Genomic DNA, 24,162 nt, shown 5'->3' with positions numbered 1-24,162 from the left:
GAAGTGTCGTGGCTGGTTGGTACCTCCGAGTACTGGGATGGCGCTGGACATCGCCTGGGCAGGGACCACACCTGCTCGGATGAGTTCTGGAATGTCTCGAAGATTGGCACACGTTCCTGGGTTCGATTTGAGACGTAATTCACACTTGAGTTTTCTGCATGGCACTCCACACATTCATGGCACTGTCTGAACAGATGTGACCTTTTAATTATGGTTACTGCACTCTAGATATTAAATTAAAACGTTCTGGAATAATCACTCGAAGAACAAGATGATTTTGACTTTGTACCGGTAGAAATTCAAGTTCATAACGCAAGCTTACTGTAAATTGGAATGTTCTAGAGGATTATAGTCACCACAGTTCTTAATGCATACTTTCTGAAGATTTAAAACACATTGGCAATGAACTGAATAAATAGCACTCGGAAACTGTCTTGTTCCGTCAATAGCCATTAAAGAAAATGATATTTGAAAGAAAAAGTCTGACTTCATAAATTATGGATTCACTCAAACTACTGGAAAGTTTGAGGCTTTCTGGGAATGCGACATGCGTATTCTGAATTGTCACAGTCTTTAATGAGGATAAGAATCAAAACACAAGTCCCAGTGCAGCACTTGGAAAGTATTGCATATTTCACAATTAAACATAATGTTGAACGTTCCCTAAGTTTCACAGTTTTTACAAGACGTAAATTCAATGAGGCACTTGGGAAAACAAGTCATATCGTTCACACGAAAGTTTACGTTGGTAGGGCACAAGTTCATCCTACACGCTCGAAAAATTTCAATGTTCCAGAAATTGATTCACAAAATACAAGTTCGAATATGTTCGAAACGTAAGTTCAATGTGGTACACAACACTTGTGAAAATTCAAAGCCCTTTCAATCGTCGTCGAATAACTAAGTCCCTATGTGGCACTTCAAAAAAATAACAAAGTTCCAATGCGTAGAAATAACAAAGTTCCGATGTGTCAAAATATTAAAGTCCCAACACGACACTCGAAGAAAATAAAGTTCCGATGACAATGTTCCAGTATGTCACCTTAAGAAAATAATAGAGTCTTACCGCGACACTTGGCGAAAATAACTAAGTTCCAATGAGACGCTTGGGAAAAATAACGAAGTTCCTATATGGCACTTTAAGAAAATATTGAAGTCCAATCACGACACACAAAAAATAACAAAGTTCCAATGTGTCAATATGACGAAGTTCCAACACGATGCTCGCAGAAAATAACAAAGTCCCAATCAGGCACTTCAAGAATATGATAAAGTCCCGACACAACACTTAGAGAAAATACCGAAGTTTCAATACTTGGATTTCGAAGACTTTTCAACTATAAGTTCGGCACACACAATGCTCCTCCCGTCACCCATGTCGCAGAGACGGTGGAGCGACAGATACTGAATTCGTAGGTCGGGTGGACCTCCTTTTATACTCGTTCGCGTGGAAGTGTCTAGAACCCGGGTTGACAGAGTGAAGAGCCAAACAGTTGTAGATTTTTTCTGACAGGTGAAACTACATTAAACTATTTTGATTCTAGGTCACCCAAGAGTAAAACATGAATTTTGTGAAAAAAGATATTTATTTACAGCATGCAATGACATGACAAAGCCTTTTCAAGGAAGATTGATAATATATATATAATTTACAAGGACATTTTATGCAAATAAAATTTCCTAAAGGCATATTTATTTTCCTCAAAGGTTAGAAGTGAAAGGCTCAACTTTTAAGCCAGTTATTGATTGTTCATGAAAGTTTATGTAGTGTTGCAGAAATTAAAGGTCCTTATTGGCCACTATCCATGGGTGTCTCATAACGTCTGGTAGTGAAAGTCTTGTATCAGGCCGTCCTTTCAGCAGCTGAAACACAGAAAAAATTAAGTATGATACGAACGAGGTCACTCAACTGCAAACCAAATTTTAACTGGAAGAAAGTTTAACATACATTTACGTTATCATTTTCGAGGCAAACTGACCACTTCTAATATATATAGGTGGCTCACGGACGCCGTACTTTCTACTTATAAATGTCCCGCATGCATAAGTGATGTGTGGGGTGTCTACCAACTGATTTTAACAGGGGAACTACTGCCAGCGGGCAGGTTACGTCAGAATATGAAGAGATAAAAAACAAAGTCACACTCGCAGCATGTTACTCAGCGTTGCCGGTCGAATGCACCCCTTGCATCAGTAAACATCGTTTTCGACTGCATAGTTCTAGGCTGGTGTATGCTACAGCCGCACTGTATTTGCTGTCTTCATATCGGCAGTAGCTAGTGTGATCAGCAGCAGTGAATACACAGACATTATTTTAATCTGAACAATCTGGTCGGAATGCAACAGAAGCTCCAAACAGACGTATGCCTTCTACATACGTACTTCACCGAACAGTATTAGTTTTTGTTTCATACATGCAACTCTTCCATCAAGTGGAATGTCTACACTTGTATAAATAAATAAGTTATTAGATTTCATTTACTGCATTTTTTTTTGCTAGAGGCTTTACGTCGTACCGACACAGATAGGTCTTATGGCGACGATGGGATAGGAAAGGCCTAGGAGTTGGAAGGAAGCGGCCGTGGCCTTAAGGTACAGCCCCAGCATTTGCCTGGTGTGAAAATGGGAAACTGCGTAAAACCATCTTCAGGGCTGCCGATAGTGGGATTCGAACCTACTATCTCCCGGATGCAAGCTCACAGCCTCGCGCCTCTACGCGCACGGCCAACTCGCCCGGTACTACTGCATCTTTGGCGTGTCTACAAACAGTAGCGGCGGTTAGGGGGTGGGGTGAGGAGGGACAATCGCTCCCACCCGCACTTTGTAGAGTAAATATGACATTTATTCCATTTTAGCCAGCTGGAACTAGGAATTATTTTAAAACAAGCTATTTGTACAAGCCTTGTTGTCTTATATGCTAAATCTTTCCTTTACTGTATAGCGCTACGGCAAGTAGTGGAGACGTTGCATGTGCTGTGAGGAAGGGTAGTAGGGGTACAAATTTTTGCCGAGGTCGTGGCCACCGAGTTATAATTCACCCACTTGTCGCGCGCATTCATCAGTCTGGCAGTCTCTGTAGTGTCTGTTAGTTTCTTAGTCAGTATTCAAATACTAAATTATTTTAATTGCATAATCATGCCGTACTTCTATGTAATTATACCGGGCGAGGTGGCGGCGGGGTTAGGGGCGTGCAGCTCTGAGTTTGCACTCGGGAGATAGTAGTTTCGAATCCCACTGTCAACAGCCCTGAAGATGGTGGTTCGTGGTTTCCCATTTTCACACCAGGCAAGTGCTGGGGCTGTACCTTGATTAAGGCCACTGTTGCTTCCTTCCCATAAGTTCAATCTGTGTCGGTGCGACATAAAATCAATTGTAAAAACAGATATATTTAATTGTAATTTCAACGTGAGAGAATACCAACTTTACATTCACCGGACTAAATTATTTCGTTTGTATTATGCTTTTTTATAAGTAAATGTAATTAATCAGCCCCGTGGATTAGGCCTATTCGTAATAATTTTTTTTTGCAATTTTGATTCAAGGCTATATAATGAAATTTTCACCAGGTCTCACAAACATAATACGGGGTATTTACTTAATAAATAACATAACACAAAGAAATAACATAGGAACGTTGGTATTAGCTCCTGTTGCAATAATTTACAACTGAATATTTTTTTTTTACAATTGGCTTTACGTCGCACCGACATAGATAGGATTTATGGCAACGATGAGACAGAAAAGGGCTGCGTGTGGAAAGGAACCGACCGTGGCCTTAATCGAGGTACACCCCCAGCACTTGCCTGGTGTGAAAATGGGAAACCACGGACAACCATCTTCAGGGCTGCTGACAGTGGGATTCGAAACTACTATCTCTCGAGTGCAAACTCAGAGCTGCACGCCCGTAACCCCACCGCCACCTCGCCCGGTATAATTACATAGGAGTACGGCATGATTATGCAATTAAAATAATTTAGTATTTAAATACTCACCAAGAAACTAACAGACACTACAGAGACTGCCAGACTGATGAATGCGCGCGACAAGTGGGTGAATTATAACTCAGTGGCCACGACCTCGGCAAAAATTTGTACCCCTACTACCCTTCCTCACAGCACATGCAACGTCTCCACTACTTGCCGTAGCGCTATACAGTAAAGGAAAGATTTAGCATATAAGACAACAAGGCTTGTACAAATAGCTTGTTTTAAAATAATTCCTAGTTCCAGCTGGCTAAAATGGAATAAATGTCATATTTACTCTACAAAGTGCGGGTGGGAGCGATTGTCCCTCCTCACCCCACCCCCTAACCGCCGCTACTGTTTGTAGACACGCCAAAGATGCAGTAGTACCGGGCGAGTTGGCTGTGCGCGTAGAGGCGCGAGGCTGTGAGCTTGCATCCAGGAGATAGTAGGTTCGAATCCCACTATCGGCAGCCCTGAAGATGGTTTTCTGCGGTTTCCCATTTTCACACCAGGCAAATGCTGGGGCTGTACCTTAAGGCCACGGCCGCTTCCTTCCAACTCCTAGGCCTTTCCTATCCCATCGTCGCCATAAGACCTATCTGTGTCGGTGCGACGTAAAGCCCCTAGCAAAAAAAAAAAAAAATAAAAATAAAAAAAAATTGCAGTAAATGAAATCTAATAACTTATTTATTTATACACGTGTAGACATTCCACTCGATGGAAGAGTTGTATGTATGAAACAAAAACTAATACTGTTAGGTGAAGTACGTATGTAGAAGGCATACGCCTGTTTGGAGCTTCTGTTGCATTCCGACCAGATTGTTCAGATTAAAATAATGTCTGTGTATTCACCGCTGCTGATCACACTAGCTACTGCCGATATGCAGACAGCAAATATAGTGCGGCTGTAGCATACACCAGCCTAGAACTATGCAGTCGAAAACGATGTTTACTAATGCAAGGGGTGCATTCGACCGGCAACGCTGAGTAATATGCTGCGAGTGTGACTCTGTTTTTTATCTCTTCATATTCTGACGTAACCTGCCCGCTGGCAGTAGTTCCCCTGTTAAAATCAGTTGGCAGACACCCCACGCATCACTTATGCATGCGGGACATTTATAAGTAGAAAGTACGGCGTCCGTGAGCCACCTGGCACACACACACACACACACACACACACACACACAAAATAAGTGGTTTGTCTGCACATTGCTCAGAATTTAAAACAAATGGTATTTCTGTATTGGTCACATCCATAGTAACAAGGAAATGCACTTTGTAATATTCCACCATTTCTGTATGCATGTATGTATGTACGGACATCAAGAGAAAATGGATGAAGAGAATTTAATGAAAATCTGAATGTAAAGTCGGGGAATGAGCAACTACAATCTAGGCTATAAACGTTTTTATTCACACTGAGTGAAATGCTAGTTTAGGGGAAAGCCTAAAATTTAATTCTCAAATGTCTACGTTATTAATGGTACTATAGAAAAATACTACATATATTATATAGAATTATATTTATAGTCGTTTCTGTCTTCTACATTTTTACCATAGCACCAATGACAACATTTGTGAATTTCGATCCTTCTCAATGCCGAACGATGAGAAAACGAGTGAACAGAATTTTAAAAAATATGTCTAATGTCTGGGAATAAGGTGCTACAGTCTAGGTAATAAATAATTTTTATTCACGCTGGATAAAACTGTACCTAGTTTAGGACAAGGTGCCCAAATTAAAAAAAAAAATACCTATTTTACGCGTGCTATGGAAAAGTATTACATACCATACCAAAACTTAGAGAATAAAAGTTATAATCATTTATGACTTATACAGTTTTACTGTACCAAATATGATAATAGAATAATGAATTTAGACTTTTGTTGTTTAGTACATATCATGCTAAGCATTGTTAACATGGAAAAATGGTTTAATAATGTTAACTGGCGATGGTTTTTATCATGATTGTCCTAAGGTGTCAAACCGCGTGGTCATCGGTCCGTAACAAAGAAAAATGTGATCGCTTGAAGAATAAGACAAGAGGAAGTCATGAAAGAAGGATGGACTGCCTTTACATTAGATGCTCTAATATCCCAGAGTCAGAAAATTAAATGTGAAAGCCTACAATATTGATTTTTTTGCTAGCTGCTTTGTCGCACCGACACAGATAGGTCTTACGGCGAAGATGGGATAGGAAAGGGCTAGGAGTGGGAAGGAAATGGCCGTGGCCTTAATTAAGGTACAGTCCCAACATTTGCCTGGTGTGAAAATGGGAAACCACGGAAAACCATCTTCAGGGCTGCCGACAGTGGGGTTCGAACCCACTATCTCCCACATGCAAATTCACAGCTGCATGCCCCTAACCGTACAGCCAACTCGCCCAATCTACAATACTGAAAGCTCATAAAACTGATCAATAGTAACATTGTATGTACCATTGTTGCGATGTAATTTATCCCTTCTGCTGCCACTGCCACTCATCTCCGATGGATGAGGTTACTGTTGCATCCCAAGTGAAACAGCATGCCTGAATATTGGCGGAAAGTAGCTAGGGAGTCAGAAAACTTTGCACAGAAATGGCGAGCACCACGAAAGAGATGGTTGTTTGGAAATAAAATAAGGGACTACATCGAAGATGAATCTCTGAAGTGATAATATTTCTGCTAGTAGTTATAATGATTCAAATAATTTTTGGTATGTCTACTGAAATTGAAGAAGATATTACACGTTGAAAGCAATGATGAACTATGGGATGTAGAACATAACTTAGTGTGGAAAAATGTTAGCCTAGAAATGCAACACGATCTAATATAGTTCCATTCACTGGAAATCAGAGTGTAAGAGTCAGAGGTCAGTGCGATTGACTGTTTTGAATTATTCCTAATGGATAATTACATAAGTTTGACAGAGATCGAAACCAACTCTTGTGAAATTCAGCAGTTTATTGAATTAGTTTCGTTCATGGGAATAATTCAAAACCCGGAGAAAAATATGTATCAGTTAAAGGAAAGTGCTCACAAAATACCAAAAGAAATGTAAAACATGTAAATAAATTGGAAAGTTAGCTTCTAATAACGATTGAAGATCACCCTATAATCCTAAATACCACCCGCACTTTTTTCCCCAAAAATATCGCTTGTGAAGATAGGGCAGATGTCTTATTCAAAGATTTCATTTTGCAGCGCGATATTTCATGCGTCTTAGGGAATTTTATGCTTTTTAGTATATTTTAGTTTTTTGAGGGGTGGAACTGGATTCAACACCACCTTCTGACAGAGTTAGTTTGAAAATACCATGCGGGCATGTGTGTATTGTATTGTTCTCTCTTATCTGATTGTCGAAACTTGAGCAACTGTTTACGATTTAGTTCTCCAGAACCTGCATCCTTTTCCCTACAGGTCCTAACTCGCAAAACTAGGATAAATCCACCTCTTCATATTCCGTGTTCCCACCTCTCTCTTGTTAAAAAAACTTTATCCGCATTCCAACCCTCCTTTAATCGATTCTTCCTTAACCTAGCTCATTTTCTTCATATTACTTTTTTCTCTTCTAATTGCTGTCCCCTTTGCTGTACACAATGAATTTTTTTTTTGTGTTCTACATACTTATATATCTGTATTTCTCTTAGAAGTTCTTCTCTTCGTTTTACTTTCAGTCTTTAATTATCCTCGTTCTTTTCTTTTGGCTTTATGTTTTATTGTTAACTGTTGTGTCTCTACAGTTATATTGTTAGTTTTTAATTTTCTTCTGCTAGTTTTATCATAGTGTCCACAGAAATGTTCTCTCAAATATCCCTGACAAAAACTGAGTGACAAGTTAGTTTGCCGTACAGCATGTTTTACAAAGAACAAAAAAGGAAATTCCAGCCTCCACCACTGCCATAGCTGGCCTAATTCTCTCTCCATTTCCTTTCTTCCAATTATTTATGGAAAACAATTACACTGATGGCAGTTTATTATTTATTATTATTTATCAATACCTGTGGGCCACATTTACACGATCTTCCTTCCGTCATGCAGACTGATACCGTTCTCTTTACACTCTCCAAAGATTCTTGAGTCTTTGATTTCTTGCTCGCTCTTCCACCGAGATGTTCCGTGGCTTCACATGTTGCTCTTCAGACGCATCCCTCTTCCCCGCAACCTTCTTCCTTTCTTTTATATCCTCCTCCTCCATACCTATTTCTGCCAAGTCAATGTGCACCTGTGTTAGCCATCCCGGGTGTTTTTTCCTCTTTTCCTGCAGAAGAAGTATCCTGTTGGCCAATCTCTCAGGGTTCATTCTTTTGATATGCCCATAAAATGTCAGTCTCCTTTTCCTCATCACAGTCGTGATTCTTTCTACTGTCTTGTAGAGCTCCAAATTCGATTTTAACCGCAATGTGTTTGGGTCACTCGTCGACTTTCTTGGGCCTAAGGTTTTTCGTAAGAATCTTCTTTCTCTTTTTTCAAGGACTGGGTGAGCCATCCTCATCAAGGTTTCTGCTCCATAAAGGCACTCCGTTCTAACCACTGTGCAGTAATGTTTTAACTTGGCCAGAATCGAGAGGGACTTGGACTTATAGGTGTCATGACAGTCTGAATGCTGCCTCCATCCTTCTCATCCTCTCCTTTATATCTCCATTGGGGGTGAGTATTTCTCCCAGGTATTTAAATTTTTGCACACACTGGATATACCCGTACTGCGTAACAAGTCTGTCCATGTCGCCTTTATTATAGAATCCATGAATGCTGTTTTTTCGAAGGAGATTCTTAACCCTGTTTTGACTGCAACATTTTGTAGTTCTTCAACTTGTTTCTTGGCTGTTTGACAGTTGTCTGTAATAAGAACGTTGTCTGCGAAGGCAAGGTAGTCCAACATCGTCGCATTTTTTTCCCACAACCTATCTTTAACCCATTCTTCATTCCATTTTCAGTCATTCTCAACCTCCACTCTTTAATAACCTTTTCTAAAATGCAATTAAATAGTATTGGAGAAAGGCTGTCGCCTTGCCTCAAACCCGTTTTTATCTCAAACGGATTTGAGAGTTCGCCCATAAATTGGGCTTGAGAAAAGGTGTTTGTAAGAGATTGTCGAATTATGGCCAGAGATTTCTCCTCCACTCCAAACTCCTGCAGAATGTTCGTGAGCACGCCATGATCTATGTAATCATATGCCTTTTTGAAATCAACGAAAGTTATGATTGTCCTCTTTTGATTTCTCATTGATCTTATTTTTATAAGTGATTTTAGAATATAAATCTGCTCAGCAAATGAAAGCCCTTTCCTGAACCCGGCCTGGTATTCACCAATTTGTTTATCTATATGTGTTTCAAGCCTCCGCTGCAATGCTTTGGATAGGATTTTGTATGCTATAGGAAGAAGGGAGATAGATACCTCTGTAGTTGATGTTAGTTTGGTCCTCTTTTTTTGTGTAAGGGATGAAACGAGTGCATTCTTCCTATAACTTTGTATTTCTTCATTTTCCAAATAAAAGCGAATAATTCCTCTAGTTTTTCCACTATATTTTCACCTGAAAATTTGAATAACTCTGCAGTAATTGAATCTTTCCCAGGAGCTTTGTTGTTTTTTAGTTGCTTAATGATGTCCCTAATTTCTTCCTTATTTGGTGGTAATGAATCCTTCAACTTGAACTGAGGCTCTCCAAACAGCAATCCATCTTCAGGAGGTCCACAGTTCAGCAGATTCCGGAAATAGTTGGCCAGATACTCGCAATTCTTCTTGTCACCAATAATGTTTCCCTTGTTCACTTTTAAAACAGATTACCACGGGATAATTTTTTGATTTTGTTTTTAAACCTTCTCTAGAAATCTCTTGTGTTGTTTCTCTTGAAATGATCTATGTTGTGCAGCTGTCCTTTCTCGTACTTTCTTTTCGCATTCCAGAGGATTTATGCTGTGTGTTTCCGTTATTCCTTGAAGTTTACGAAATTTCTGTGATTAGTACACCATTTATTCCACGCTTTAGACCTTTCCCGTAAGGCTACTTCATAATCGCCATCCCACCATGGATGTTTCTTCTTTTTGGCGATCATTATAGTCTTTTCAGCTGTTTCTTGAATCCTCCTAGCCATTTCGTCCCAATTCGAAGATTCCAAGACCCCAGGCTCTCGTTGATAGTTCTCGACAATCTCTTGGTTTATCATGAGTTCATCAGTTCAATATTTCTTGATTTTGGGCGAAGGTCTCTTGAATGACTTGGTAACAAACCTTATCTTGGCTAACAAGGTAGTAGTCAGAAGCTATGTTTGCAACATTTTGCACTTTAACGTTCAAAATCTCCTCCGGCCTCAATGTGGGTACAGGGTCTATTTGGTACTCCCCTAACATGGGTTTTGGTGAATGCCATGTCATTAATTTCTTCCTTTCTTTCTTGAAATTGGGTGGTCATTAACTTGAGGTCGAATGCTTCACGCACTTCAATAAGCTTTTCCCCATTTCTATTGGTTCCTATATGCCCAGGATAACTGCCCAACTATTTTCCTGCATTTTCTTTCTTTGCCAACTTGAGCATTAAAATCACTTATTAATATTTTAATCGTATGTTCCGGAGTTTCCAACAACTCTTTTTCCAGGAGACCAGAATTCTTCGAATTTATCTGGACTTTTCTTGTTCTCATTAATAGGCAGTTTATATATTTAGAAATTGTTTAAAGGTAACATGTAGGCCTAACATATACCTTTACTTATTTCCAAGGAACAAAGCACAACTAACTTATTAATAGAGTAATTCAAATATGAAAATGAAATTATTTCACCACAGGAATCTCATACTATTTCATGCAGATTTAAAGCACTCTTGAGATCAAAGGCATTTAATTTTTGTTTCTAATGTAGGTGAATATAATGAATTCCAATTAGTCTAGGTCTACATTCAAACTAGTTTTCAAATTTTAATCAGGAAAGATAGGAATGAATAAGAAAAGTTTGCACTCATCAAAAAGATTACCGTTTTCATTTTATGTTTTCTAGAACTATCTCCTTCCTTTAAATTTCAGCATCCTGCACTTCTCTTTCAATTTTCCACCCTTTCTGTTTTTCCTCCAAAACTTTGAATTTTAATACAATTTTCCTTTCCTTCATTTTCTTCTTTTCCTCTTGATTGCTTTGCTTTTTTCTTTTCCAGGTATTCTCTAATTGATAGTAACATTCCTCGGACCACCAATGTGTTTCACACTATAAAAAATTATTCTCTGGGACAAAAAAGGTTCTTCTAAAAGATTTTTGACTCTTAAATGTTTATTGACAGAAAGGCCTGTTGCCAACAAATGAATTACCATGGGATAAAATGAAACAAAGTTTCATTACAAACCAGAGATCTTCATATTTCTCATCTTCTCCTACAAGATTGTAGTAAAATTCATCCAATCCCAGGCCATCCATTCTTTTAGAAATGAAGTTATTAAATTGTTTGTTGATTCCTGCATTGTTCTGAGCTTCCTTGGTTAGTAGACAGAACTGTCATTTGACATTTTCAGCACTTTTATCACATTCTTGTATGGCTGTGCAGGTTTTCAAGAACGGTGTCAATGCTTTTAATTGCCAAACTGGATTTAAGCAATATTATTTTAGCATCTGGGGCAGTGATACACCTTGCTAAATGTGATTTTTGAGGCCTTTTTTCTCAGAGTTTTTATAACATGGAGATCCAAGAGATCACTCATTCTTACAAGTAACTTTTTCCTTTTCAGAACATTTAACTTGTTTGAGCAAGCTCTTGGCAGCATGACCAATATCCACTTTTTCTACTGAAAGCAGACTGGCACTATCTTGTAAGTCTAAATATTTTAACTTTTAAGAATTAACTGCATCAGCTATCTTTTCGGATTTAACAAATCTCATCATTATGTTTTTCTAAGTTCTGCAAGAGATGTAAATGGTAAAGCACCATAGGTTTCGGACTCTGAAATCTTCTCAGGAAAGGTTCAACATCTGACAAAATACTTCTAAGAGCACTTAATATTGCCTTAAGTAGTGGATTCTTCACAGCTTCTCTAAGGTCTTGAAGGTGTTTTTTTTTTTTTTTTCTCCAGTGTAATCTTTCAAAAATTTGTCAATGTCATCATATTTTAAAAGCTTGATCAATACAGTATCCATTTTCCAACCATCTTACTGAGTGAACTTGTAAAGAAATGCGGTGCTTGTTATGTCATGTCTGTATATTCAGCATGTCAAGCAGGGCTATCTTTAAAATGATTGTACAGAGATCTGAAAAAAAATGAAAAAGGTCCCAGTCAATTTTGGAGATCCCAGTTTTTGTGGCTCCATTCACTGTACACAAACTGCATATGCCTATATCAAGAAGAGATTTGCCCTCAGGGTTTAGCACTTGCAGTTTTTCAAGTTTTTAAAAATAAAACTGAGGTTAACATTCGGCCTATCCATTGAGACTTGCAAAATATTTCCTAAAGGTAAGGATAGTCCATGTATAAACCCATCTAATAAGTGATTTGCAGTTGCCTAGCCCAAAAATACACTATCCCAATACCTTGTTGCAACTTTTTGAACTCAGTAATTCAGCTTCTCACTGTTTTGGTTTCCCAAATAAATAAGTTAATCATGCCTGCCAACTTTCCAAATAATCTATCAGTAAAGTCCTCGTACATCAAAATATGCGGGAACTCAATGCACCACAATGCAGTAAAACAAGACTAAATTCATGTATTTTCTTCATTTCAGATAATTACAAGTTCAACAACATTAATGTAAAACACAACATGCAACCAACGACATAAGGAACAAAATATTTCACCTCAGTTAAATTAACACAAAACTATAAAATGCATCAATGTAATTTGTTTATGCATAAGACTAGACTTAGAAGTAAAGAGTATGTTGCTGCACATAAGTACAGTAGACGTCCGTTATAGGGAGTATGGGATATAACGAGAACCCTGTTGTAACGACAGGTTTTTTAAATGTCTCTTCGCAATTCCTACATTAAACTGTACAATAGCCTTTGGTTTCAACGAGAACTCTTTCAATGAGTCACCCGTTAATATGAGAGATTTATACGTGTTTTATTTTCCATTATCGGTATTTATACACTTCAGTGTAAAAAGCTAGCAAAAAACTATCAATTTTTTTTCTGCGTAACTCACAATATTCCACTAAGTGATGTACGGTGAATATTTGTATATTACTGCGATGGTTTTACACAATTAGATTATAAAACCTTCCATGAAAAGATCGAGGAACATTGCAGCAGCGGGTCTCTTGCAAAGGATTTTACTGGCACCATTATACTCTCCTTCGTATCAAGCATTCAAACAAAGCGATAGTTATTTTGGATGCCACAGATTATTTTCCATTATCGATAGTTATACTCTTCAACGTCAGCAGTTAGCAAAACACTATTGATTATTTTTGTCTGTGTAGCTCTCGATACTCCACGAACTAAAGTACAGTAAATATTTGTACATTAGTGTGACAGTTTTACATGATCTACATATATAAAATGAGAGTTTTGTCTGTACTTTGCTCAGAAATTAAGAAGGATGGTATTTCTGTATCAGTCGTGTCCACAGTAACAACGAAACATACTTTAAATTTCCTGTAATTTCTGTCTGTCTGTGTCTGTCTGTCTGTCTGTCTGTCTGTCTGTACACACATCACAAGAAAATGGCTGAAGAGAATTTAATGAAAATCGCTATGTAAAGTCGGAGAATAAAGAACTACAGTCTACGCTATAAATAATTTTATAAGATGCCCTAATATCACAGTCGAAGGAAAACTAAATGTGAAGGCCTACAATATAGAAAGCTCATAAAATTGATTAACAATAACATTTTTGACCATTGTTTGTTGTAATGTGCTTTGTGTCTTCTGTTGCCACTTATCTCAGATAAGTACCGAGTACTGTATTGTTTTTTTAATTTGCTTTATGAATCCACCTGTTCAATACATTATAAATGTTGTCATATTTAAAATAACTTCATTGGTTAAAAAGTTATATATGGGACATGTTTTGCTCCTTTATAGAGCATCATCAGCCAAATCTGAATCTCGAATAATTGTTATTTACGTAAATAATGACTTAAGAACTATTAGAACATTTTTGACAAACTTAAAACTTATTCTATTAGAATATCATAAAATATAAAATCTTTGTATACATGGCTTAATTACATGTGCTTAATAGGAAAATACATTAAAATTATGGAAGAGAGAGTACTAAAATATAAAATAAAATAAAAATATATATATCATGTCCAAAATCTTAGAAAGACGTGAAAATCAATCTTAGGAGCTAACTTTGAGGATTTTCTTGGCAATGAGATCTGGTAAAAAAGTTATTTATCCCTTGTGGATAAGAGTCTATAAAGATTCAAATTTATCGTCAATTTGATGATTGAACTTGTAACAGGATAAATGTTGGTCTTCAAGAAATTTTAAATGCTTGTTGTCATATGACCTCGGCGAATGCTGTTGAAAAGATATGTTCTTATAGATGTCAATGACCGTCAAGATTTTATATTTTATGATATTCTAATAGAATAAGTCTTAAGTTTGTCAAAAATGTTCTAATAGTTCTTAAGTCATTATTTACGTAAATAACAATTATTCGAGATTCAGATTTGGTTGATGATGCTCTATAAAGGAGCGAAACATGTCCCATATATAACTTTTTAACTAATGAAGTTATTTTAAATGTGACAACATTATAATGTATTGAACAGGTGGATTCATAATAAAACTTTATTATTGTATATCAACAGATTTCAATACAGATTAAAACATGAGATTAGTCACTTGCAACAGATAGGTCTTACGGCGACGATGTGATAGGAAAGGGCTAGGAGTGTGAAGGAAGTGGCCTTGGGCTTAACCCACCGTCGGACAAGCCTAACGGACGAACGCGGATGGTCGAGGGTGAGCGCAGCGCTCGCCTATCGTCCTTGGCGAGGTTTTGTTAACTTTTGTAGACTATTTTTACTTTGTTACTTTTTGGGAAGGTTTACATTTATTTTTCTGCCGCATATAACTTTTTAACAATCTGTTTAACGTCGCACCGACATAGATAGGCCTTATGGCGACGATGGGATAGGAAAGGCCTAGGAGTGGAAAGGAGCGGCCGTGGCCTTAAGGTTCAGTCCCAGCATTTGCATGGTGTGAAAATGGGAAACAACAAAACGATCTCCAGACCTGCCGACAGTGGGCCTCGAACCCACTACCTCCCGGATCCAAGCTCACAGCTGCGCGCCCCTATCTGCATGGCCAACTTGCGCGGTAGATTGTTATACGAGGCTCTTGTGTCTTTATGAGATCTAGACCCAAGGTTTCCAGGAATTTTCTTCTTAAAAGCTTTTCTCCAGTATTGCAGTTCATGATTTTTGAATTTATTCCACCGATGTAAAGAAAATATTCTCGAAGCGAATGACACTAAGCAATAAATAAAAGCATCTGTAGCTCATAACCAAATTAAATATTTCAGGTGCAGTTGCATCATTTGCCAAAAAATCTAACATGCTTAGGTGGGAAGATTTCATCACTCCAGCCAGATAAAGCAATCTAATAAGGGCTTTTATCTCTTCTAGATTGTATCAACCACATCTGATACACGCATGTACTTAACCCTAATTTTATCATCCATACATTAGTATGGTAGGTTATTCCTTCAAGAACCGACACAGGAAGAGAGTTTCCATACTTTGGTAATTGTCTCCGAATTCCTGGCCTTCCCAATCGCGATGCTCCCCTTTGGTCAGCACATCACAGATTTGGTACGTGGATTATCCATTGAGTTGTTTTGTCATGGTCAGTGTAATAAGGCCCAAAACTAATGACAATTCCTTCCTCATCATCTTCAGCACATTGTTCACTTCGCTATTGTGGTCAGTATTTCCAACCTCATCTTTTTCTTTTTGCTAGTGGCTTTACGTTGCACCGACACAGATAGGTCTTATCGCGACGATGGGATAGGATAGGCCTAGGAGTTGGAAGGAAGTGGCTGTGGCCTTAAGGTACAGCCCCAGCATTTGCCTGGTATGAAAATGGGAAACCATGGAAAACCATTTTCAGGGCTGCCGACAGTGGGATTCGAACCCACTATCTCCTGGATGCAAGCTCACAGCCGCGTGCCCCCAACCGCATGGCCAACTAGTTCGGTCCAATCTCATCTACCTCTGAGAATCATCAGAAGATTTGCTACCGTCCTGAAACATATTCCCTTCATGGTCCGGTTCCTCCACAAGCCAAATGGCCATTTGCTATTCATCATTTACAATGTAAAAATGAGATCATAAACATAAAAATGGAAAAAAATTCCTACTAACAGCTACTCCTATAAACATGTCACTACCTGTGGCTCCTGGCCTTTTACAGCAAAATTAATTTAAAAGTGAGTGGCATGCACACCCCTCGACCAATGGCAGGTTAATTAAGGTACAGCCTCAGCATTTGCCTGGTGTGAAAATGGGAAACCACAGAATACCATCTTCAGAGCTGCTGACAGTAGGGTTCGAACTAATAGTTATGAATTTCATTGATTCCGTATTGAAGTGGGATTACAGTAAAATTAAATTCTTTTATTATGATTTAATCACATGTCAAATGGTACTAGTTTCGACATCTATGTGCCATTATCAGCCTTAAGTACAAATTAAATAATATATATATTCCTAAAACATCTAAAACACATTTTAACACATTATAAAATACAATTACTGCTTGTGATACATGAGATAAGTTAAAATTATGATACAATTGATTGCTGTGATATAAAATTCTTAACATTCCGGCTGTTCGTTACATAGTTCAGCCTGTGTACATCCGGGATAAGTGAATTTGTGCTGTTGTATGCTATCTATGCGAGTGACATTATTCCTTTGATATTAGGTGGTTCCAGAGAAGTTTACTTTGATCAAGTAAGATCGTGATATAAATAAAGATGAATTCCCACTTCGATTTAAACCTGAAGGAGAAAATAGCCAAGTTAGACGTTGGAAGCAATGTATGGAAGTTACTAGAAACATTAGGATCATTGAATGATGATTGACTCACCTTGAGCAGCATGTTAAACATTGTTGTTACACAGACGGAGCCGGATTAAGTGTGTGGGCAGCGGTAAAGCAGGCGAGGGGAAGGAAGGAGGCGGAGCAACTGCAGGGCGATGGAAGTAAGGCAGGGCGGAAGGATGGGGTAGTGGGGGTAATTGACGGGAGTGTGTATTCCGGATTACTTGGAAAATCTGTTTTTCGATAGTTTGGTATTTTTAAGCCAATCGATTCAAAGATCGAAAAGGATATTGAGTTTCTCGTAAATTTCATTTAAATTATAATTGGGGTTGAAGTATTGATCGCAGTTGATGTAACAACTTTTCAATAATATTCATTATGGGTACCTTGTTTGCTGTTTGAAGAACTTCCATATCTTGTTCAATGTCGGTAAATTTGTGATTAGTGTCGTGCAAATGTATACCCATGGCGGAGAACTTATTGTGGCTCATCGCGTTGACGTGTTCTGAATAGCTAATCATAAAGTTGTGTCCTGTTTGACCTATGTAGGAGCTGCTGCATTCATTGCATTTTAGTCTATATATTCCAGATTTGGAGTAGATACTGGGGGTATTGATTGATACAGAGTTGTGTAAAATTTCGGAGGTTCTATTGTTAGTTTTGAATAAAATTCTTACATTGTGTTTCCAGAAAAGGTTGGTGATTTTATGGACGTCATTATTGTAAGTGAAGGTGGTTGAAATAGGAGTTTCTTTTTCTTTCACGAGTTTGGTCTTAGACCGGTACCTATATTTGTTTATTATTTGTTCTATAAATGGCCTGTTGTACCCATTGAATTTGGCAATTGCCCTTATGGTATTAAGTTCGTTATTAAGATCTTTCTTCGCCATGGGTATGGCAAAAGCTCGATATACCATGCAGCAGCTCTTACATAGGTCAAACAGGGCACAAATTTATGATTAGATTCAGAACACGTCAACGCGATGAGACACAATAAGTTCTCCGCCATGGGTATACATATGCACGACACTAATCACAAATTTACCGACATTGAACAAGATATGGAAGTTCTTCAAACAGCAAACAAGGTACCCATAATGAATATTATTGAAAAGTTGTTACATCAACTGCGATCAATACTTCAACCCCAATTATAATTTAAATGAAATTTACGAGAAACTCAATATCCTTTTCGATCTTTGAATCGATTGGCTTAAAAATACCAAACTATCGAAAAACAGATTTTCCAAGTAATCCGGAATACACACTCCCGTCAATTACCCCCACTACCCCATCCTTCCGCCCTGCCTTACTTCCATTGCCCTGCAGTTGCTCCGCCTCCTTCCTTCCCCTCGCCTGCTTTACCGCTGCCCACACACTTAATCCGGCTCCGTCTGTGTAACAACAATGTTTAACATGCTGCTCAAGGTGAGTCAATCATCATTCAATGATCCTAATGTTTCTAGCAACTTCCATACATTGCTTCCAACGTCTAACTTGGCTATTTTCTCCTTCAGGTTTAAATTGAAGTGGGAATTCATCTTTATATCACGATCTTACGTGATCAAAGTAAACTTCTCTGGAACCACCTAATATCAAAGGAATAAATGTCACTCACATAGATAGCATACAACAGCACAAATTCACTTATCCCGGATGTACACAGACTGAACTATGCAACGAACAGCCGGAATTTTAAGAATTTTATATCACAGCAATCAATTGTATCATAATTTTAACTTATCTCATGCATCACTGCAGTAATTGTATTTTATAATGTGTTAAAATGTGTTTTAGATGTTTTAGGAATATATATATTTTTTAATTGGTACTAAAGGCTGATGATGGCACATAGATGCCAAAACTAGTACCATTTGACCATTTGACATGTGATTAAATCACAATAAAACGTCATTGTATTGAATAGGTGGACCTTGAAAGAATTAAATTTTACAGTAGGGTTCGAATCCACTATATCCCGGATGCAAGCTCACAGCTGCGCATCCCTAACCACACGACTAACTTGCCCAGTCGTACCGAGTGTAACAGCCTGCCTGAATATTGGCGGGAAGTAGCTGGAGAGTTAGATAACTTTCTTCTTTAGCATGCCAATCCTCTGGTTCATAAATTTTCTGATACTACTGGTACCTAACACACTGGTTCATCATAGCGTTCGAGCTATTCACTCCCTACTCTGAGGCACTGATTGGAATGAGCAGTGTGCACATTTAACGGAATAATAGCAGAGGAATGTTCACAGCAGTCTGCGGCCTGGTCATTCCAGCTCTGGAACTTTGTACTGTTAGATCGGCACCATAGTACTTTTACAACTTAACATCATATAGATCCATATTGATACAGTTTAAATTAAGAACTAGTGTTAGGTTTAATGGTCCACCAAATCAACACACTTTACAAGTGAAAACTATTTAATATAAAAATATATTAAACATACTTTGGAACATGTTTCGTCTCATTTGAGACTTCTTCAGCCATAACGTCTCATAGATTACAATGCTCACTGTTGCTGTCTAATAATTTAAAAATAGAAGAACCCGTGCCCTTTATGAACTGTTTATGACGTGCAGAGCTAGTAGCTGGTAGTTTCAGTGTACTGACAGGGAGATCTGAATTCTGGCCTTGGAATAGGAAAATGGGACCAAATCCACATCAGAACATATGAAATCTCTTGAAATCTTGTCAAACCTTTAGCAATGTTAAACAGTCTTTGAAATTTTTCTTGTGAACTATTGAACTGAAAGAAAAATGTCATTGTGTACAACAGGCATTTTTAGTCGTGTCTGAAGGCTAGATTTAAATTGGACACGATCGATCATCCATATCTATTTCTCACTACGTCCACTACCCACACTAGCGAGCTATCTCACACTGCCAATTCTTAATCCCCGTTGACTGGTGAAAATAAATATTCAAGTTTGAAACGAGAGAGAGCATGCCTTCATAAATCATCATCATCATCATGTGTGTAAATAACGTGACCACTTCTGTTAGCTCGGTCAAAATAAAGGCTGAAATAAACAACTGATTTCAGTAACAGGGGTGCCGACCTTTCAAGGGGGCTATCACGAATCCCATTTTTAACTCGAGCACCCCTCCCCCAGTTGTAAACGTTTACGAGTCAAATCCAAAGCACCCCATTTGCCCTTTCCTACAGCAATCTATTCTAAAGTATATCATAATACACAATACAATTTGCTCATTACCTGTTAGTTCTACAATAAAAAATTCTTTGTAGCTTGTTTTGCACACAGCAGCTGGTTTTCAGTGTAGGTTTTCTTGAAACATACTTCCCCCTGAGATGACATTTTAGTTTTCAGAACCATAAGTGATTCCAGTGTGGATGTACTTAATGTAGGCCTGAATTCTGTCTGATTTTTCCTAACACTGAAAACTTTTTCTGTGGGAGTTACCAATTCCTCTTCAAGTTTGTCATGTTCACTTTCTTTGACCAAAGTTGGGAATCTATGAACAAAATATTCAAGAGATGAATAGGAAAGCTTAATTCTGAGAGAGATGTCTACAACTTCGGCATGATGAAGAAATTCATCATCAAGGGGAAATTTCCTGATAATGTAACTGCAAGCAGCCATATAAAACACTCTTACAGAATTATAAAACATCTCTTCATCAGAGTCATTATCTTTCAAGTATGCCCTAGCTTTTGCTCCAATTACCAAGTCCTCATTGCTTTCTGGTATTTCCTCCTCTTGAATTCAACACTCAAAAGGGAGATAGATTCTGACTGAATAAAACATGGCTGAACAAATCTGACCAATAGGTCAGTTAAAAGACCAGCAAGTTTCCTCCTAAGAAGATGTATGGCTGGAGCATCTTGTTGCAGAAATATGTTCATTGAGTTAAAAACAGGAAGTGTACTCTAAAGAAAGTAGCAAAATAGTTTTGTGTGTGGGTCTTGTATGAAAGATTTCACAGTTTCAAACTGCTTGGTGGTCATGGTGGGACTCACTAAAAGACATGTGTCAAAGCTTCCCACCGCTCAAGAACTCTTATCAATAAACTGAAGAAGTGAGAGCCAATGGATAATAACATGTTTCAAAATTTTGTGACCCTCTGTGCCACAAACAGCCTCATAAACTTTCAACGTGTTTTGCCTTTTAGAACTATTATATATCAAGATAGTAATATAACTGAACCAAAAAGGTCTCTACATTGACTGGTAACTGGGCTGCTGCTTTTTGTGCACAGATGTGTATGAGATGACATGAACAACCTGGGACAAACAGAAGAATGCCTGTCATTCACAAATTTGGCAACACCTTTATTTTTACCTATCATTGCGTATGCATTGTCAAATGAAAAAGAAATGCAATTTTCCCATGGAATGGCTGATGAAGACAATTCATTATTAATAACAGAGAAAATTCCCTCACCTGTATTGTCGGTACTCTCTAACAATGACAATAGAAGAGTTGATATTTGGCCGATCTGAGCATTAAAGAAAGACAACTATAGGATAAAGTTCAACTGCATTTGAATCCGTAAAAAGGAGTTATTTGCAAAAGTTCACATTTCCGTTTTTGCCTCAGATGTCATGTATTGAAATAAAGCAGAGGTTTTAGTTCTTGCACAACCATATTTCTGAGATATTTTAGAGTCTAGGAACATTGATCTAAAATTTCCAGCATGATCTGAAACTGATAACGGAATATTATGCTCCAAAAGAAATGATGTGAACAGCAATTCAACATTCGTCACCGCGGTTTCATTACCTTTTACGAAGAACGATGAAACAGACTGGTTTCATAATTTTGATTCACCGTATGTGTGATGTTTCTTGGATTCTATGTCAAGGGTTATGAACTTCATGTTGTTGGTTCGTATTGAACTGAGACAACATATAAATTATGCAAGGAGAGTTTTCCAACTGTTCAATACTAAGTTGTATTTACAGTGGAACCTCGATTATCCGTTCCCGGAAAGTACGTTTTCCCGGAATATGCGTTCAAATTACGTGGTCCCAAGAGCATCGTAATTAAATCACGTTGTAAAAGTCCCGCATTATCCGTTCCTCGAAGAAACGATTTCCCGGATCAACCGTCCAGAAATTCCAGTCCCATCAACGCTAAATCCTCGATCAATCGTTTTTTAATAAACTGTATCTCACGAAAGGACGGCATATTTATGCATCTTGGCGTTCGGCGGTGAACTTGCATAAGGGACCATCTTAGCATCGCATTCGGGTGGTACTGTTTAGAGAATCTCAGAAAATCATAGGGCAGAGAGTGGCCACAGCAATTGCTAGAAGACACGGCGCATTTCGACAGCTCTGCGTGAAGACGGAACGAGTTTCGTCACATGTTCACACTTATAAAACGTCCATATTATGTCCAGGGTTAGATGTTTTTTTATTTACATTTTTTCGATCGTACTGCCGAAGGGTTTTTTGGCACTTTGCTCAGGGCACTGCAGACACCTAAGTGGGCTTTCAGGCAGGAATCGAAACTGCTCCTTAACACAAATTCAGTATTTTTTTATATTATCGTACATGATTATGTTAGCGAGACGAAAACAGATGTTGCACCTTACATTAAAGAAAAAGAAAGCCATGGGAGGTCTTGGGATTGCCTATTACCGTTACTAATGTAAGACTGGGAATTTTACGTTTTCGTGGTAAAATACCAAAAACCGCAATCGTTTTATTTGTGCACGTTAACATTTTAAATGATTGGTATCATTTCAAACTCGTACTGACATGTGCAGCGAGCGCACTTTCCAGATACCTCAAGGTCACGAATAACCGTAATTTCTGAAGTTTTGATATTTCTTTTATCTTTCCAATTTGATTGGATTTGTGACGCGCAGAATTGAATATGTATTCGAGAACTTTTAAGAATCGATACTTACATTCGAAACCATGTTTTCGAGTTCAACATAACCTTTAAAAGTCGATGTAGGCCTAATTTGTGCGGTACGAGATTTCCAGAAACTGACTACGAACAGTATACCGGGGACCAAATTACAATGAAAGATTAAGAAATGAACAGATTTTGCCATCATTTTGGGTGCTTTTGTATCTAATATGCTTTATTTTATTAGATGAGAGAATTAAAAACTACTTGTGGTCGATTGTCGTTTGGCTTGGCGTTGTTAGATTTTTCGAAGAGTTTGGCTAGCGTAATCAAAGTTGCTGAACTGAAAGAAGTTTTCACGGGAAACTGACGAAGATTCCCCTGTAAAATTGAATATAAAGTATCGAGATTTTGAACTCGTGTACCGGTAATTAATGCGGTTTCGCGGTCTAACATGCCTGGCTCTCATCCAGAGGGCACGGGTTCGATTGCGACCAGGTCGGGCAATTTTACTTGGATATAAGTCTGGTTCCAGGTCCACTTAGCCTATGTGATTACCTTTAATTGTGGAGCTATCTAATGGTGAGATGGCGACCCCGATCTACAGAGCCAGGAATATCGGCCCCTTGTAATCTGCAGGCCTTCGGGCTGAGCAGCGGTCGCTTGGCAGGCAAAGTCCCACTGGGGCTGTAGTTTGGTTTGGTTTAGGAATTTTTGTAAGATTATAATTAAAAATATTTCATTTTTGTGATGTTTAGCCAAATTGATAGTTTTCATTCATTCCCGGATTTTCCGTTTTCCCGTGTTGTACGTTTTATTTTCACGGTCCCTCGAAAAACGGAGAATCGAGGTTTCACTGTACAATGTTATTTACATAACATGGGACTACTATCAACCCTGCTCGGGGTCATCATCATCAGCCATATTAAACATACACGATATTTGGTGAAATCCTAAAACATGTTTCTAAGCAGTAAGAATCTTATGAATATATAATTTACAATATGAAGTGTGGTTAAATTAGGCAAGGGCTATCCCTTTCAGACCTGAAAGAAAACTGGAGGTGTGAATTTTTGTTTGTATGTCAAAAACTGACTAAAATGCTCCTCAATACACATATTGATAGTTTATTTTACAAAATAAAAACTAACATCCAAAAAAAAGGACCCACACAATTGTGTGTATCAAAATTCAGAACATCGTATCACATACGATGACGTATATTAAAAATTTACGTTCACTAACCAATGTACACACTTCATTGAATATATTCCGGTATTCAGTAAAGCTTCTAGATTAATATAAACGCAATAAATAAGTACTTTTGGCACTACTGCTTCCCGCCATCTCGCCGATCAACTGTGCTTTTTAAACTCTTCTTCCTTCGCCCTGGCGGTCAAGCGCATAC

The 24,162-nt window shown here is 38.1% G+C and overlaps 1 protein-coding gene across 1 annotated transcript in view; it reads right to left on the bottom strand.

Annotated features, from left to right (window-relative positions):
* Positions 1 to 1,567: 1,567 nt before the first annotated feature.
* Positions 1,568 to 24,162, bottom strand: part of aurB (aurora B) — a 118,692-nt gene continuing 96,097 nt past the window's right edge. Inside the window, exon 6 of the mRNA XM_067149070.2 lies at positions 1,568 to 1,863. Within this exon, the coding sequence (XP_067005171.1) occupies positions 1,780 to 1,863 (84 nt within the window). The 3' untranslated portion in view covers positions 1,568 to 1,779. The remainder of the gene's footprint in view (positions 1,864 to 24,162) is intronic.

This window comes from Anabrus simplex, chromosome 6, assembly GCF_040414725.1.
Source record: "Anabrus simplex isolate iqAnaSimp1 chromosome 6, ASM4041472v1, whole genome shotgun sequence".
In the NCBI taxonomy this organism is placed as follows: domain Eukaryota; kingdom Metazoa; phylum Arthropoda; class Insecta; order Orthoptera; family Tettigoniidae; genus Anabrus; species Anabrus simplex.
This window is presented reverse-complemented; position numbering and strand designations above follow the sequence as displayed.